General features: G+C 47.5%; 1 protein-coding gene across 2 annotated transcripts in view; it reads left to right on the top strand.

The window, feature by feature from the left end:
- The window catches only part of IGF2BP2 (insulin like growth factor 2 mRNA binding protein 2), a 161,168-nt gene that overhangs the window by 139,685 nt on the left and 6,063 nt on the right, over positions 1–15,420 (top strand). For both annotated transcript variants that reach the window (XM_044251939.1, XM_044251938.1), the window contains 3 exons: positions 9,871–9,939; positions 11,073–11,189; positions 14,899–14,973. In XM_044251939.1, the coding sequence (XP_044107874.1) occupies positions 9,871–9,939; positions 11,073–11,189; positions 14,899–14,973 (261 nt within the window). The remainder of the gene's footprint in view (positions 1–9,870; positions 9,940–11,072; positions 11,190–14,898; positions 14,974–15,420) is intronic.

The raw sequence follows: 15,420 nt of genomic DNA, 5'->3' as shown, positions 1-15,420 counted from the left end.
GAGAGCTGTACATCCTTACATCTTCGCTGTGAGATTTGAGAATGACCAAACTTGGTCCATTTCAGTGGTGTTGGGACACATCTTATTTCTTAGGAGAAAGTCTGCATCTACTGCTTACAGAAGATAACCTCAGAACCGAAGTTGAGATAAACGTAAATAGTGGGGGGAAAGTATAGTAAAATAGGCCACTTCTAATATTGGTAATCTGAGATCAAGGGGGTCAGGAAGCCCTTATTTTGAGATTTGGCTCAGGGGCCAGACTTGCCTACCACTTACTTTTGTAAATAAAATTTTATTGAGGGGTACCTGGATGGCTCCCTAATTTGGGCCTCCAACTCTTGGTTTGGCTCACGTCATGATCTCAGGGTCATGAGATCAAGCCCTGCATTGGGCTCTTGCTTCAGTCTGCTTGAAGATTCTCTCCCTCTGTTCCCCCACCTGCTCACAAAGTCTCTCTCCTGCTCTCCCTAAAAAATAATGCATATGTATTTTATAAGATTATTTTATTCAGAGGGAGAGAGAGAGTGCATCCAAGCAATGGGGAGGGGCAGAGCGAGAGCGAGAAGCAGACTTCTCTATTGAGCAGAGACCCCAGACATGGAGCTCCATCCCAGGACCCCAAGATCATGGCCTGTGCTGAAGGCAGACACTTAACCAACCGAGGTGCCCATCAGTAAATCTTAAAAAAAAAAAAAAAAAATTTATTGGAGCACAGCCATGAACTTTGGTTATGTATTGTCTGTCTGCTTTTTTGCTGTGATAGCAGTATTGAAGAGATGCAGTAGGAAACCTGTGACCTGCAAAGTCTAAAATAAGTATTTGACCCATTACAGAAACAGTTCACAGACCCCTGTACTGAAACAAGGGGAGAAACTCTCATGTGAGAGCAGAATATTTTCTCAACTTGAAAATAAGTTTTGCCTGTTGGAAAGCTTCCTTTCAGCTGAGATCTTTGCTACAATAGGAAGATAACCATTTTACTAAAATACATAGTTCCTGTTCTTCATCAAATAGTTTTTACTTTTTTTTTCAAGATTGTTAAAATTTATTTATTTGTCAGAGAGAGCCCAGTGGAGCCTTCTGCAGGACTCGATCCCAGGACCCCTGAGCCAAAGGCAGACACTTAACCAACTGAACCACCCAGGCATCCCAGATTTTACTCATCTTTATAAAGCTAAAAGCCATAGACTTCTGATCTCGATCCCATTGATTAAGACTGGGTTCTAATCCAGAGCATGTAGTCACCCTGACTCTCTGTGACAATAGGGCTCCCTGGGGCAGCTGTGAAATTGCAGGCCCGGGCCTGGAGGTGGCCATCGCAACCTACCTGCTCAGGACCCAGGACAGGTCACCAAAGCCACACTTGTAGAGTCTGGGAAGGACAGGGTAGGGCGGGAATGTTGGGCATGCTTTAAATACTTATATTATCCTCCTGTCACGTAGGCCTTCAGATTTCCAGGAAACTCTAGGGTCCTTCTTGGCTCTTATGTATCACAGAACTAGTACTTTTGCTCTTGGCATCCAAGGGTCAGGAAGTCTCTGTACCTCCTCATAGCTGGCTTACACATGCCAAGGTTGGTCTCTAACCTCTGAAATTCTGGAAACGTGTGTGTGTTTGAAAGCTTAATTTTTCTTATTTTCTGGTGAATAAAAGTAATAAATGCATAGTATTTAAGAGGCAACTAGTACAGGGGTGCCTGGGTGGCTCAGTGGGTTAAAGCCTCTGCCTTCGGCTTGGGTCATGGTCCCAGGGTCCTGGGATCGAGCCCCACATCGGGCTCTCTGCTCAGTGGGGAGCCTGCTTCCTCCTCTATCTCTGCCTACTTGTGATCTCTGTCTGTCAAATAAATAAATAAAATCTTAAAAAAAAAAAAAGCAACTAGTACAGAAATGTGGAAAGTGCATGTTTTTTCCTCAATATAGAAATAACCAGTGTATGCATGTGTATGGGTGTATGTATATATGATTAAATATATACTACATATGTTTATATATGCTCAGATTTTTCATGCTGCTGTGGAAATCCTTATATATACATCTTGGCTCTTTTCTCCATTTATTTCTTTGGGATAAATTCCTTGAAATAGAGTTTCTGAGCCTAAGAATGGGTACATTTTATACATAATATATAGTTATAAAATATATAAATGTTGATGCCTAATACGTAAATTTTGATACATGGAGGATATACTACTTTTCCTTCCCACCAGTGTGTGATAGAGGGATTTTTCCTCCCATACTCTTATTACTCATGTAATGATTCCTTACAATCTGATACTTTGAAGTACACATTTCTGGGGCACCTGGATGGCTCAATGGGTTAAGCCTCTGCCTTCAGCTCAGATCATGATCTCAGGGTCCTGGGACTGAGCCCCGCATCAGGCTTTCTGCTAGGCAGGGAGCCTGCTTCTCCTTCTCTCTCTGCCTGCCACTCTCTCTACTTGTGATCTCTCTCTCTGTCAAATAAATAAATAAAATCTTTAAAAATAAATAAGTAAAATAAAATACACATTTCTTTTGTTATTATGAGACTCAGCAGTTTTTATTGGCCATTTCCCCACTCTGTCTTTCTGTGTCCTTTGCCCATCAGCCTTTTGAGATGCAGTACAGGTTCCGGAGCCCGACTGCCTGCATTTGCATCTCTGCACTACCGCTTGCTATTTTTATTTATTTATTTATTTTTAATTTTTAATTTTTTTTTTTTGTTCTTCAATTTATTTATTTTCAGAAAAACATTATTCATTATCTTTTCACCACACCCAGTGCTCCATGCAAGCCGTGCCCTCTATAATACCCACCACCTGGTACCCCAACCCCCCCCCCCCTGCCGCTTGCTATTTTTAACCTCGGGCAGGTGACTTAACCTCTTTGCATCTTGATGTCCCTGGTCTATAAGATGGGGATAGTAATCATAAACATAGGGGTTGTTGTTAGGGTTATTAAATAAGTTAAAACCTGCATGTAATAATTTCTATGCAAATGTAGTTGCTATTGTCACCACCTTTACTTTCCATCTTTTTGTTAATAATTTGTAACAGCTGATTACATATTAAGGATATTATCTGTTCATCATGTTGTCCGTATTTTCTACCAGCTTGTCATTTTTCTTTGCCTTACTCATGGTGTCTTGTGCCATAATAATTTAAAATAGATATATTTTGAACAAATTGTTGTATGAAGTAAAATGTAAACATTTCCCTTGGCCTGCCTTATCTTACCCAAAGGTTAGCAAACAACCACTCCCCAGAGGTATAGCACCTTTAAGTTTACACTTTTTAGAAATGTTTTCTCAGCATAGATAAAATCATATTATTCAAAACTATAAATGTCATGTCATACAGAATTACAAGGTTTTTTGTTTGTTTTTACTTATTGGCATTTTTTCATAGTTAGACTTAATTCTCTTTAACAGTCACATAATATTCCACTGTATGAATTTACTCTAATTTTTCTAACAAGCACACTATTTTTAGACATTTGTACTGTTCCCACATTTTCTCTACTACACGTAGTGTCAAAATGAATAGTCTTCATTATGTCTTTGCACAAGTGTGTGAGTATATCTGAAAGTAAATTCTCTAAGAATGGATTTATTGTATCAAAGGCTGTATGCAGTTTAAATTCTCACAGATTTCCTTTCACCAGAATTCATGTAGAAATTTTAAGAAGTCAGGTAGTTAAATCAGTGATGTTTGTGTGGATTCTGGCCTTTGATGACATGCTAAAGAAAAAATCTCCCATCCAAGACTATAAAAATATTCTGCCATGTTTTCTTACTGGTTTTTGAGGATTGTTATTTGTATCTGTATCTGTAATCCTTAGGAAATTTATCTTGATTTATACTCTGACAAAAGGATCTACCTTTATTTTCTTTCCAAATGAATAGCCACATTTCCCAAAAACATTGCTTGAGTGATGTACCGTTTTATCACTCAGTTTGAAATTCTGGCTTTGTCATACACTAAATTCCCACTTAGTCATCTTCCTGACTCTCTTCCATTCATCTCTTTGTCTACACCGTAATTACGTAGTTTTATACTCTCTTTAACAGCATGATTATTTTTTTTCTCAAAGAATGAATTGGAAAGATGACCAACTTTTAATGTGCTTGGGAAAATTAAAGAATATATAGGAGTTTTCTACTTCTTGAAGACTTGATAAGACCTATCTGTGAAACATCTGGGCCTGCCACCTTTTGTTTGTCCGTTTCATTTATAAACCTTTTGGTTTCTTATAAGTTTTTGACTTAGTTGTGTTGATTTTTATTTTCCCATAAAAATATTCATTTCATCTGATTTTCATATGTTTTGGCATAACCTGTACAGAGTGGACTCTTGGACTTTTAAATCCCCAAACTTGCGTACTCTTGTAATTCCTCGCATCGTATATTTGTGTTTTCTTTCTTTTTTTCTTTTTTTTTTTTAAGTTTTTTTTTTTTTTTTTTTTTTTTTAAGTGAACACTGACCCCAACATGGGACTTGAACTCATGACTTCAAGGTCCAGAGCCTTGTGTTCTAGGGTCTGAGCAAGCCGGGGCCCCTCTCTGTTTTCTTAATCAAATTTGATAGGGCTTTATCTATTTTAAACTTGTAAGTAGTTAATGGTTTCTTTTTTGTTATCTTGCATTTGTTTCCTGTACTTTGTATTCAGACAGTGTCATCAGAACATTTCTGATTTTTGTGGCCCTTACCTCACTCACTCATGATCAGTTTTCGAATTCATGAGCATTTGGAAAGATGTCCCTTCTCTGATGGGCTCAGAGTTGTGTTTATAGCTATGAAAACAAGCTTCTCATTGGCAGCTCATGTCCTCTATATACTTATTTTTATCTGTATGATTTAATACATGTTGGGAGAAGTTTGCTGGTCTCCCACTGTGATGATGGTTTTGTCAGATTCTTTATTGTAACAAAGTTTGTTTAATGTGTTTTAGTCAGTTCACTCTAGAAATAATCTGCAATTTTATTACAGATTATTAAACTTTGTTTCTTAGTGAATGAATACACAGCCTCATCATCTGCGGTTTAGAATTAACTGTATAACGGATTGCTTCACTCACTGCAGATGGTTTTTTGTGCTCCATATGCTCTCATTTTTTTAGTTACTTGGGGCTTTTTTGTTAGTTTGTCAGGAATACTTGTTTAAACAGCCTTTTTCAGGAATAGTGCATAAGTAGCATAACTTCTAAACTTTCTAGGTCTGAAAATGCCCTTTTCCCCCTCATACAGAATGAAATTTCAACAGGCTGTCTAGAGAGTCTAGAGTCCTAGTACCTTTAGAACTCTAAAAACAGTACTTTCAGTATTTTGTTTTTCAGATTCGTGTGCTAACCAGCCTGATTCTTCTTATTTTGTAGATAGCTTTTTCTCCTTCTAGGGTTTTTGCCCTTTTTTTTTTTAAGTATTTCTGCTTTCCCCCTTAGAATACAGAAATCTGAATCTTAGCCTTTTGATCTCAGGATTCAGGTTTTTCTTTGGTTCAGGAAAATATTTTGCTTCTATACTTAATGGTAATATTACTCTCCCTCCCTCCACTTCATTTTCTCCTTTTGGAACTCCTACTTTATGGCTCATACATCTTTATCCTCATGTCTGGTTCTTTCTTTTTGTTTTGTGTGGGTTAATCTTCCAGGGGGCACTGATGGGCTTTGCAGGAGGGTCTTTTCTGCTGTTACGTACAGCCCGTGTTGAGTGTTTACTTTCCAAGATCAGTGTAGGCCTCTCCTTGTTTTTTTCTCATAGCAGTTACTTACATGTGACTGAACTGTCATCTTGGATCTAATTAAGAAGTCAAATCAAAGGACACCAGGGTGCCACAGTCTGCCCTCTGCTCAGGTCATGATCCCAGGATCCTGGGATCAAGCCCACACTGAACAGGGAGCCTGCTTCTCCCTCTCCTGCTCCCCCTGCCTGTGCTCCTATGTGTGTGCGCCCTCTCTGTCAAATAAGTAAAATCTTAAAAAAAAAAAAAAAGAAAAGAAAAAGAAAGAAAGAAAAAAGAGAAATCAGACACTTTAAAAAAAAAAAAAGCTCTTTCTCTTTCATGTATTAATTCACTGGGGTCGTTTGTTTGTCTTGCTCAGCTTTTCTCCCCTCTTTCATGTCACCGATTCTCTATATATTGTCTAATGAATTTTAATTGTCTATTCATATATTTAAATAAACTCAACAGAGGGCATACTAGAATTCATAGGGGAGTTTTTCCTTAACATGTGCCATGGGCCTCCCTGAACTCATGAATTCGTAGTGTTCTAGGTTGGGGCAGCCTTGGGTATAGTGGTTGAGACCTTGGGCTGCAGCATCAGACACAGATCTGTGCTCAGATCTTGGCTCTGCCTCTGGCTAGCTTATCAATTTCTAGTTTCCATCAGTTCCTGAGGTTGTCCCATGAGAACACAGAGGTGGGTAAGCAGCCATTGCAGGGAAGCCCTTTGAAAGCTGGGATAAAATGGTGAACCTTCAGAATCTTGGAGAGCTCTGCCCAAGTCCACCGCCCCATCCCCAGCCCCCTGCCAGGCCCGCGGCCACATCCCTGGTCCTTGGGAGAGCATCTACTGTCTTTGCAATGTGACATCATTCTGTCTTCACTAAAGCTGTTTCAGTATTTGAACATGATCCATGTGCCTGACCGCCGCCCTGTCCACTACCCATTTCCTACCCCTCCCTCTTCCTGCCCCCCAATTTCTTCATGCTTCAGTGTGTTACTTAAATCTGGCATCATGATACTGGTCATACACGGCAGCTTGGAACGAAGGGTGCCACAGTTCTTCCAGGAGGAGCCGGTCCAACTATTTGTAATTCCCTTTTAGTTTTTACAAATGCATTTGATATGTACTCCTCTACTCATACCCCAGCACAGTCAAGCAGCCAGTTTCCCGTAAATGGAGAGTGTAACATGAACCAGTGGGTAATAGTGACCTCACCCTCCCCTTGCTGCCTCTGTTGGCAGGGAGTTGGGGCACGCTTGGCACAGGTCACCTTTCCTATGACATCCCTCGCCCCCTCCCCAGTGTCATGATGCTTCTCAAATACTCAAAAGTAAAGTAACTTCTCCTTTGTAAAATAAGTGGGAATTCTTAAACTGAGACAGTGAAGCCAGCTGCTGAGTTGGGGGTGGGGTTCCGTACCTGCTGCCGCCTTCCTGGGCCCTTGGTTTACCTGATGGCTACAGTCTGCTTTCCCAGGAGAGAGAACATGGATTCAAGTCATCAGCGGATCATTTCTCTGATCATTGTGACAAAGCATGTTTTAAAACCTCCTTATGCTTGAGATTATACACTCCATTTAAGCTTGGGAGGATGGGAAACAGAGTGAGCTCTGAGCCATGCATTTCATTATAAACCGTGCTCACATAACACCCCTCATTCAGCCCATATAGTGGCCAGTGACAGACTGTTCATTCCTGTGACCTCTGAATGCTAGGTAGCATCCTTCGGGGGCATCCGTTGTCCCTAGGGTCTGATGCACCTTGGCACCAAGGCCTGCAGAGGTGACGACCTCTGACGACCCACCTCTCCGTTGCTTGCAGCCGTACTCTTACTTGTTTTTACCATCCCGTCCCATACTTTCCTGTTTTTCAAAAGTCCAACCCCTTTCCTAGCTCAGCACCTCTAAGAGCCCTACTTAGACAGCTCCCTCCCCAGGGCCTTGCACTGGGTGCTGTGGTCTCCATGGATCCCAGCTCAGAGATCCCCTCCTGCAGGGGTCTCCCTGGAGCCTCCCAAGGCTACCCTCGCACCCCTCGTCTCCGCCGCTTCCCTTCTGCATACTGTCCTGTTTGTTCCCTTCTTTCACACTTGTCTGCCTCCCCCATAGAACGTCAGTGGTGGCAGTGGCCGCTCTGTCTTAATGGCTGTGTCCCCAGCACCTAGAACACTGCTTTGTAGGCGGTTAGGTGCTCAGATGTCTTTCTCATGATATCTGAAGGATATCATCAAAGGAACCCTCGCAACAATATTGGAAGCTCTAATTTCTAGAAGATCTAGGTGATGCTTTTTTAGTCTCTTTGTGGATGAGGCTCAGAAGGGTTGGGTAAATTATTCTAACTTGTGTAGAGTTGGTGATTCAGACTCTGGTCTCGGGACTATTCAGACTCCAAAAACCGACTTCTGTGCGTAAAGCCAGGAGCTCCGCTAAAAACGAGCTCCTGGCTGCTGAGTCTAGGGTCCCCCCCCCAACAGTTTTCCTGCTATAACTCATGAATACAAGGAGAGTGGGGAATTCATCTTTCTTACCCTTTTACAGCTAATTCTCCCCCTAACCCAAGGGGTAGATCTACATTGGATACAGTGTTTATGTTGGGCGTATTTGAACCCAGAATAGGAGCCACACTGTGGCTGATCTACTCTGGGTCTCATGAATTTTGAGAAAAGGCAAATATCAATTGAAGTGAATCGTTGCTGCTCTGAGGCCTCCTGCAAGAGGAAGGGAAGCATCCTTTCCCCAAGGCAGCGCTTTGAAAGCCACAGGAATTCTCCCCTCTCCCTGCATGGCTCAGGACAGGCACCTGTGCAAAGGGTCTGGAGCAGACTGCTCTTTGAGGAAGAGGCAGGACCCAGAAAGCCTTCTTCCCCGGACTTCTGTCCGATGTGGAGAGTGCCAGAAGCTGGTTTCAGAGCACCCTCTTGTGGGTGTAAGGTGTCACTGCAGCCTCTTTCCAAGGCCTGAGAGTTTGCCCTCCCTATACAGCCCAGCAAACCTTCCCTGAGCAGAACTCTGTGGACACCTAGGGCATTCCCTGGGGGAAGCTTCCCTGGTGTCCACACCTGCTCTCCAACCCTCTCCCCGAGGCCAGAAGTCCACTCTCCAGGCTCAGAAAGGGGGGACTGTTTCATTTTGCCCCTAATGAGTGGTAAGGCAAAGTTGTGATTTGGAGTTAAGAGGGCAGCGGAGATCTGGGAGACGAAGAACGCCATGAGATTTGTTCAGGGGCCTCAGATGAAAGCTGGGCCCTGGACTCGAAGTCTCTTTCATGTCTGACTAGTGTCAGAAACCTAGGAGGTCATCCTGCAAGGCAGGCCCACAGACATTGGCTTCGTGGTAACCTCCCTTTCTGTAACAGACATGCCTGCGTTTATGTGGCCTTATTTACGTAAGCCACCGCTAACTGGACTGTGCTAATTCTGTCAGCATCCTGCCCATACGAATATATGAAATCAGACCTCTTCCTATCTCTGGTGGCTATCGTGAGGATTAAGAGTCTGTGAATAAAGTATCCAGCATAATGCCTAGTACACAGCAGGTAGTCAGTAAGTAGCAGCTACTTTTTAAATCCTACTTTCCTAATAGTTCTGTTGTTTTCTGTCCATATATACCTTCCTGTACCCCATCCCCACAGACACACTCTCAGTACTGTTTAGTCACTCATTTTCTTTTCCTCCTCTCCCAGCCCCTTTCTCATTTCCTCCATTCTGAATCCCGTCATTCCTTCTGAAATTCTCTGAGGGAGCTCACGGACCCAGCTTCCCAGGAGCATATTTGATGGGAAAGCATAACTCCAGATACTGAGCCGCCGTCTCTGTGCCTTGTAGCCCCCAGTTCGTGGCTTCCCAAAAAATACCAGCCACGGGGCCTGCCTGTCTGAGGGAGAGCAGGTTAAAGGAGTGTGCGTGCACCCTCTCCCCCACGGCGATAGGTTCCTAGGGGCCTAATGCGTGGCACAGCTGAGCCGTGATAAATTCAACCTGACATTCAGTGCTCCAGCGGGAAAAGTGCAGCAGAGATCTGAGCCAGGGGACAAATGCAGATGTGACAGCAGGGCCAGGTGATGGTGCAAGGAGCCTGTGCCATGTGTGGGAATCTCGCCTCCCTGAGAGTGGGGCATGTCCCGGTGGGCACGTGCTGACTGACCAACTGTTTCTTTCATGCTGCAGACCCACTCCGGATACTTCTCCAGCTTGTACCCCCCTCACCAGTTTGGCCCGTTCCCGCATCACCACTCCGTAAGTGTCCCCTCGGGTCAGACCTGTCTGACATTCTTCCCTGTCCTGTGGCGGGCACTGCAGAGTCCTTGGCCAACTGATCAGCAAATGCTCTCAGTGTGAGTGCTGGGCCCTGTGCTTCCCAGTCACCCTAGGAATGACACATCACGGGGCAAGAGCACACCAAACTACCCCAGCATCTGGGCCCGCAAGGTTCCTCAAAGTGCTGGTGCTGTCTTTTCCAGCAGTCCTGCAGAGGCTGCACAGCCGTGGGTGGCAGACTATACGTGTGAATGATCAGGAGGGCAGGTCGGGAGGCGGTGTTGAGCCCAAGAACAGAGTTTCCAAATGTCTTTGAACAAAGTCTGACACAGGGAGTCATGTCTTTGGCAAGGACCCTTAGAGCAAGGACCCCCCAGTGGTCTGACCCATGGCTCTCTGGGCTGTCAGCACGCAGCCTGGGCAGGGTGGGTTTACTTATCTTCTTTTTTTTTTTTTTAAAGATTTTATTTATTTATTTGACAGAGATCACAAGTAGGCAGAGAGGCAGACAGAGAGAGAGAGAGGAGGAAGCAGGCTCCCTCCTGAGCAGAGAACCCGATGCGGGACTCGATCCCAGGACCCTGAGATCATGACCTGAGCCGAAGGCAGCGGCTTAACCCACTGAGCCACCCAGGCGCCCTACTTACCTTCTTTTGAACACGATGCCATGCTCATGAAAATACTGCTGTGGCTCCCAGGTGCTGAGTGGTTTCCCACTCCTTCTAACAGAGGGCCTCAGGACCCCGTGCTCAGGCCAGCTGTATTTAGTCACGGTCTTAATTTCTTGGGCAAAGACACAGGAGCAGTGCACATCCCATTTGTACGTGACGAAAAAACCTGTGAGCAGACTGCTTTCTGTCAGCAGCGTCCGAGCTGCTCAAGAGGACTTTCCATTTTGACTGTCACTCAGGTGCACTGTGGTTAGGTTCATCCCGTAGGCCTCACGCCCTCAGAGCCCTAGACCGCAGAGAGCCCCGGGCGCCATTTTGGCCAATTCCTTGGGCATTGGGTCCTTCACAGCAGATGGCTTGTGGTAGATGCTCGGTAGTTGCTGAATGCCTGAAGGAGCCATCCCAGTGGGAATGACGTCTCATCTTGTGTTGCCCTTCCAGTATCCAGAGCAGGAGACCGTGAATCTCTTCATCCCAACCCAGGCTGTAGGTGCCATCATCGGGAAGAAGGGGGCGCACATTAAACAGCTGGCCAGGTTTGCTGGGGCCTCCATCAAGGTAAAGCTGCTGTTGACGGCCACCCTCTTCCATCACCAGCCCCCACCCCGTGTTCCTTGTTCCTTCTGAGGCTCCTGGCCAGTGCTGATGCCAGGGACAGGGGCCCAAGGGGTCTGGCAACTTTGCCTCCAGGATTAATCCCATTGGCTCTCCTCTTTACCTCTCCCATCCATTCCCTTCTTATTCAACTGATAACTGAATTAGAAAAAATATTAGCACCACCTAAGCCAACCCGGTCCTCTTTGGGCTAACACAGCCCTTTTCTCAAGAACATAAAGTAAAGACAGGCTGAGGGCTTTCCCGAGCCAAGGGGCAGCTGCCAGCAGAGTATCACTCACACCTGCGCCCTTATCAGAGCTTTGACACTTTAATTAGCCTCTGCTTCACAAATCCTTGACCCTCAAGAAACGTTTGTGTGAAACACTCTTTGGAAAGCACTAATGCTGTCGATAACCAGAGCTGGGGACACAGCCGGGTGGGCAGCCCTGGGACCGAACGCAGTAGCTCAGGATGGAAAGCCCCTTGATTTCTGGGAAGGGTTGCGAGTGCCGGCCTGGTGGTGGCAGTGCCATGCCCGTGTCCTGCCCCCTCGAGCGCCCTGTGAAGAAGCGCCCCAGGAGCTGAAAGGGAAGGATTCTTCGACCCTGGTCCTGCTCCAAGCCCGGCTATCGGCTCTGACTCACAGGCAGAATGCTAAGCACGTCCCAAGCCTCATGAAACACTTTTGAAAACAGAGTTTCCGTTGTTACGTAAAGTAATTTGCTACCATGGGACAACCCGGAATTCCAAACGAGAAGTCTCATGACTTGGAGAGGAAGAATGCTTGCACTTTCTCCTCAAGAAGAGCTGGAATTTCTCCCACAGCAAGTGTGCTGCAGAAAAGGCAAAACCAAAACGTTCTGAGCCAAGGACCGCCGTGAGACCATCAGAGAGTTTCACGTAGGTAAAGCATTTCCCCTCTGTTACCTGCAAAGCACGGAGACCGGGTGGGAGCCCTGAGGTGCAGCGGCCCGCAGCGCCGCACCCTGTGACGGGCAGGGTGCTCCCAGCAGGCTTGTTGCCGGGGGACCCCAGCCCACGACTGACAGCTGTGGCAGGACAGGTACAGCAGGAAAGCCCACGGGGCTGGCTGTCCCTGGGACCCTTCCTGGTATCCAGTCCTGGGGCCTGAGACGTCACATCCCCCCCATCCCTCAAGAAGAGTGGGACTTTGGGAGGCTCCGGGGCCGGGCGGAGGCACACCAGCGGCAGGACCAGCTGGAGCCCATCAGCAGTGCTGACCTCGAGGATACTGAGCACCTGCTGGGGCCGGCTGCGGCAGTAACTCCACTTACTGATGCCCATAAGGAACTGGGCCCAGGGCCTTGCACCAACTGTTGAAGACTGCAAAGGCAAAAAAAAAATGTGAGAGCCGACGTTTGACCGGGTGACCCAGTTCTGGTCCAGTGTTTTTTCTACCGCAGCAGCCCGGGTGCTCCACCAGAATCATGCCCTGCAGGCCTCAGGGAAAGTAGGAGAGAGAGCAGCACTCTGTCGTGCCCAGCGCCCTTCCCCGTCCTGGGAAGGCTGAATGACTGTGTGTCACATGGCTCATGACCTCTGTGATGGGCGGAGACCGCAGGGCAGAACCAGGGGGCACAGTGGGCTCTGCAGTCCTCCCTGCTGCTGCACAAGCAGGCTGCTTCCCCAGCGCCCCGCTCCTCGTTGGCCCCGGCCTCTCCCCATAGCAGAGACAGAGAGAAAACCAGGCAAGCCAATTCTTTGTGGGAGAGATTTCCCACTTTTAAAAAATCAGTCTGGATTTTGTTCAGCAGGACTCTGAACGCATTTTCTCTAAAGCAAAACAGAGCATATCGCACCAAAGAACAAACCATCACCCCTTCCTGCTCTGCCGGTCCTCCGTGGCTGCACGGAGGCAGGGAGAGAGCTGTGCACTCCCTGTGGGAGCTATGTGCAAGCAGGGGGTGGGCAACCTAGAGGGGCTTTGATGCTGGGCTCCCGTCGCTCGCCTCCCCTGCAGAATGCCACACGGACCTCCTGAGCCTTGTGTTGGGCCCTGCTCACCCTGGGATCTGGGCAGGCACCTCACCTCTGGGTCCCTTTTGCTTCAGTCATAAGAGGGCATCCTCCTTCCCAGCGCCGTCACAGGAGTTTGCCAGCGGAACGTAATTGCAGAACCGCAGGAGCCCACAAGTAGCTCTGAGACTTCAGGTCTGAGTAGTGGAATCAGTGGAGAGATGGCCTGTTTGCTTCCAAATCAGAGACAGGCATCTGGGAGTCCCTGGGAGGCAGACAGCAGCGGCAGACCAGTTTTGGTCAGCAGGAAGTGTGAATTGGCCTGGCAGCCCTTCCCGATTTGGGTGGGTAAGAGCCGGGACCCACCGTGTCCGTGCTCCCGTCTCACTTGTTTTCTCTTTGAGATAAGGACCAGACTTAATACCAACTGTGGATCGAGAAGTAGAGGCAGGTGTTCCCACCAGTGGTCTCGGGGGCCCGCCTGTGTGGGGCCTGCTGGCGGGCTCCTGTCCCCTGGGGACATGTGATCTTTGCCTTTCCGCTACGGCTGCTGCCATTGTGCCGCCGGAGCTAGCAGGTTATCTGCCCACACGAGAACAAGTCCTTCCGAGGAGCGTGGGGCTTGGAGACCTGGGCCTCGTGTTCATCCTCGTGTCACAGAGTGTCAAACACAGCCCTCTTTGAAGATGCTCTGATCCCAGAGCCAGACACAGGTCAGAGCACACCTTGGACACATTGTCCCTGTAGAGCTGAGCGCCCTGAGGCTCACGGATTCAGCAGATGCAGCCTGGCCTTGGCCATGGCGGAGGTGGAGGTCAATGTCTTCCCGGGGGATCCCACGTCAGAGGCGCCGCAGGTGGTGGTGAATTACATCCACTGTGAACAACTCCTTCTTGTGGTGAATTACATCCACTGTGAACAACTCCTTCTCCAGGCTCTGGCTCAGGATGGGACGTCTCCTGAGCCACTGCTTCTTTGGTTTTAGGAACCCTGTGACCCTGTAAATGAGGTTTCTTTTTTTTTTTTTTTTCTACTTTGCTCTTGGTAAGCTTGCAGCTGAGTCTGCGGCCCACCTGAGGCAGGTACACGGGATGGCATGAGACGCATTCGTGTGCTGACCTCGCTCCTGGCTCATTTCTCAATGTCTGGTGTACTTTTCACTCGTTTTACTTTACCTTTAGTTTTGCTACACTGTATTACTTTCCAAAGCTACCTTAATGGTTTTTGGAACAAGATAAGCTATGCAGAGAAGAGCCAGTAATGCGGATCTAACAAAAAGTGCTTGCCTGGTCTGTCATTTAAGATGTGTTACGAGAGGACTCCAACTCACAAACGGTGAGAACCAGTGGAGGAATTGAGCTTGCCGGGGTTCACCTCCAGATTTCACAGATGAGGAAACAGAGTCCGGGAAGGGGAGGGATTTGCAGAGCAGACACTGGGATCAGAGTGTCCTCAACCCCTGCTCTGGAGCTGTCACACTCAGTTCGCGTGCCATGGATGAGCTGGCCCTAGCCCTCCCACTGCCCAGCGCCCCCCCCCCCCGCCACCGCTGGCCATGCTTCCCAGAGAGGAAGCAGCAGGTGCAAAGGCAGTAGCAGTCCCTTGCTAGTGTGCGTACCACTCACGCAGACGAGAGAGGGGCCTGGGAAGCACAGCCCGGCAGCAGCATTTTCCTTTTGCTTGTAAACTGCAGATTGCCCCGGCAGAAGGCCCAGATGTCAGCGAAAGGATGGTCATCATCACCGGCCCACCTGAAGCCCAGTTCAAGGTCAGTGCCAAGGGTCCCCTCAGCCTGCAGTAGCCAAGGGCCTTAAGCGGGTGGCAGCCACCTCAGAGGCATGTGTAAGACTGTCTCTGGGAGGCCTTGCCTCCACTGGCCTTCCTGCTGCAGCTCACTCCTCTCAGACTTACCCTGTCTTGCCTACCCCCAGCTTTCCCCTCTGCTTGGAGCCCTCCTTCCCTACTCCTCCACGGGAAAGTAGATTGTGGGGACCCAGTTCAGATGGCACCCACTCTGGGGTGCCTCTGACCCCTGAGCCATGGTTCTGAGGACAGGGGATGTCAGACTCACTGCGTCACTTACACCCTCCCGGCCCTGGGGGCAAAAGCCATGGGTGTAAGGGGACACAGAAGTTTGTTGGGAGTTGTTGGGTGGGGGGTGCATTTTTGTTTTGGCCCTTTTTTCTCCCCTAGGAAATTTATAAATTGAGTTTTC

Source organism: Neovison vison, chromosome 6 (assembly GCF_020171115.1).
Source record: "Neovison vison isolate M4711 chromosome 6, ASM_NN_V1, whole genome shotgun sequence".
Classification (NCBI taxonomy): Eukaryota; Metazoa; Chordata; class Mammalia; order Carnivora; family Mustelidae; genus Neogale; species Neogale vison.
Note: the sequence above shows the minus strand (reverse complement) of the source record. Positions and strands in the feature narration are given on the sequence as shown.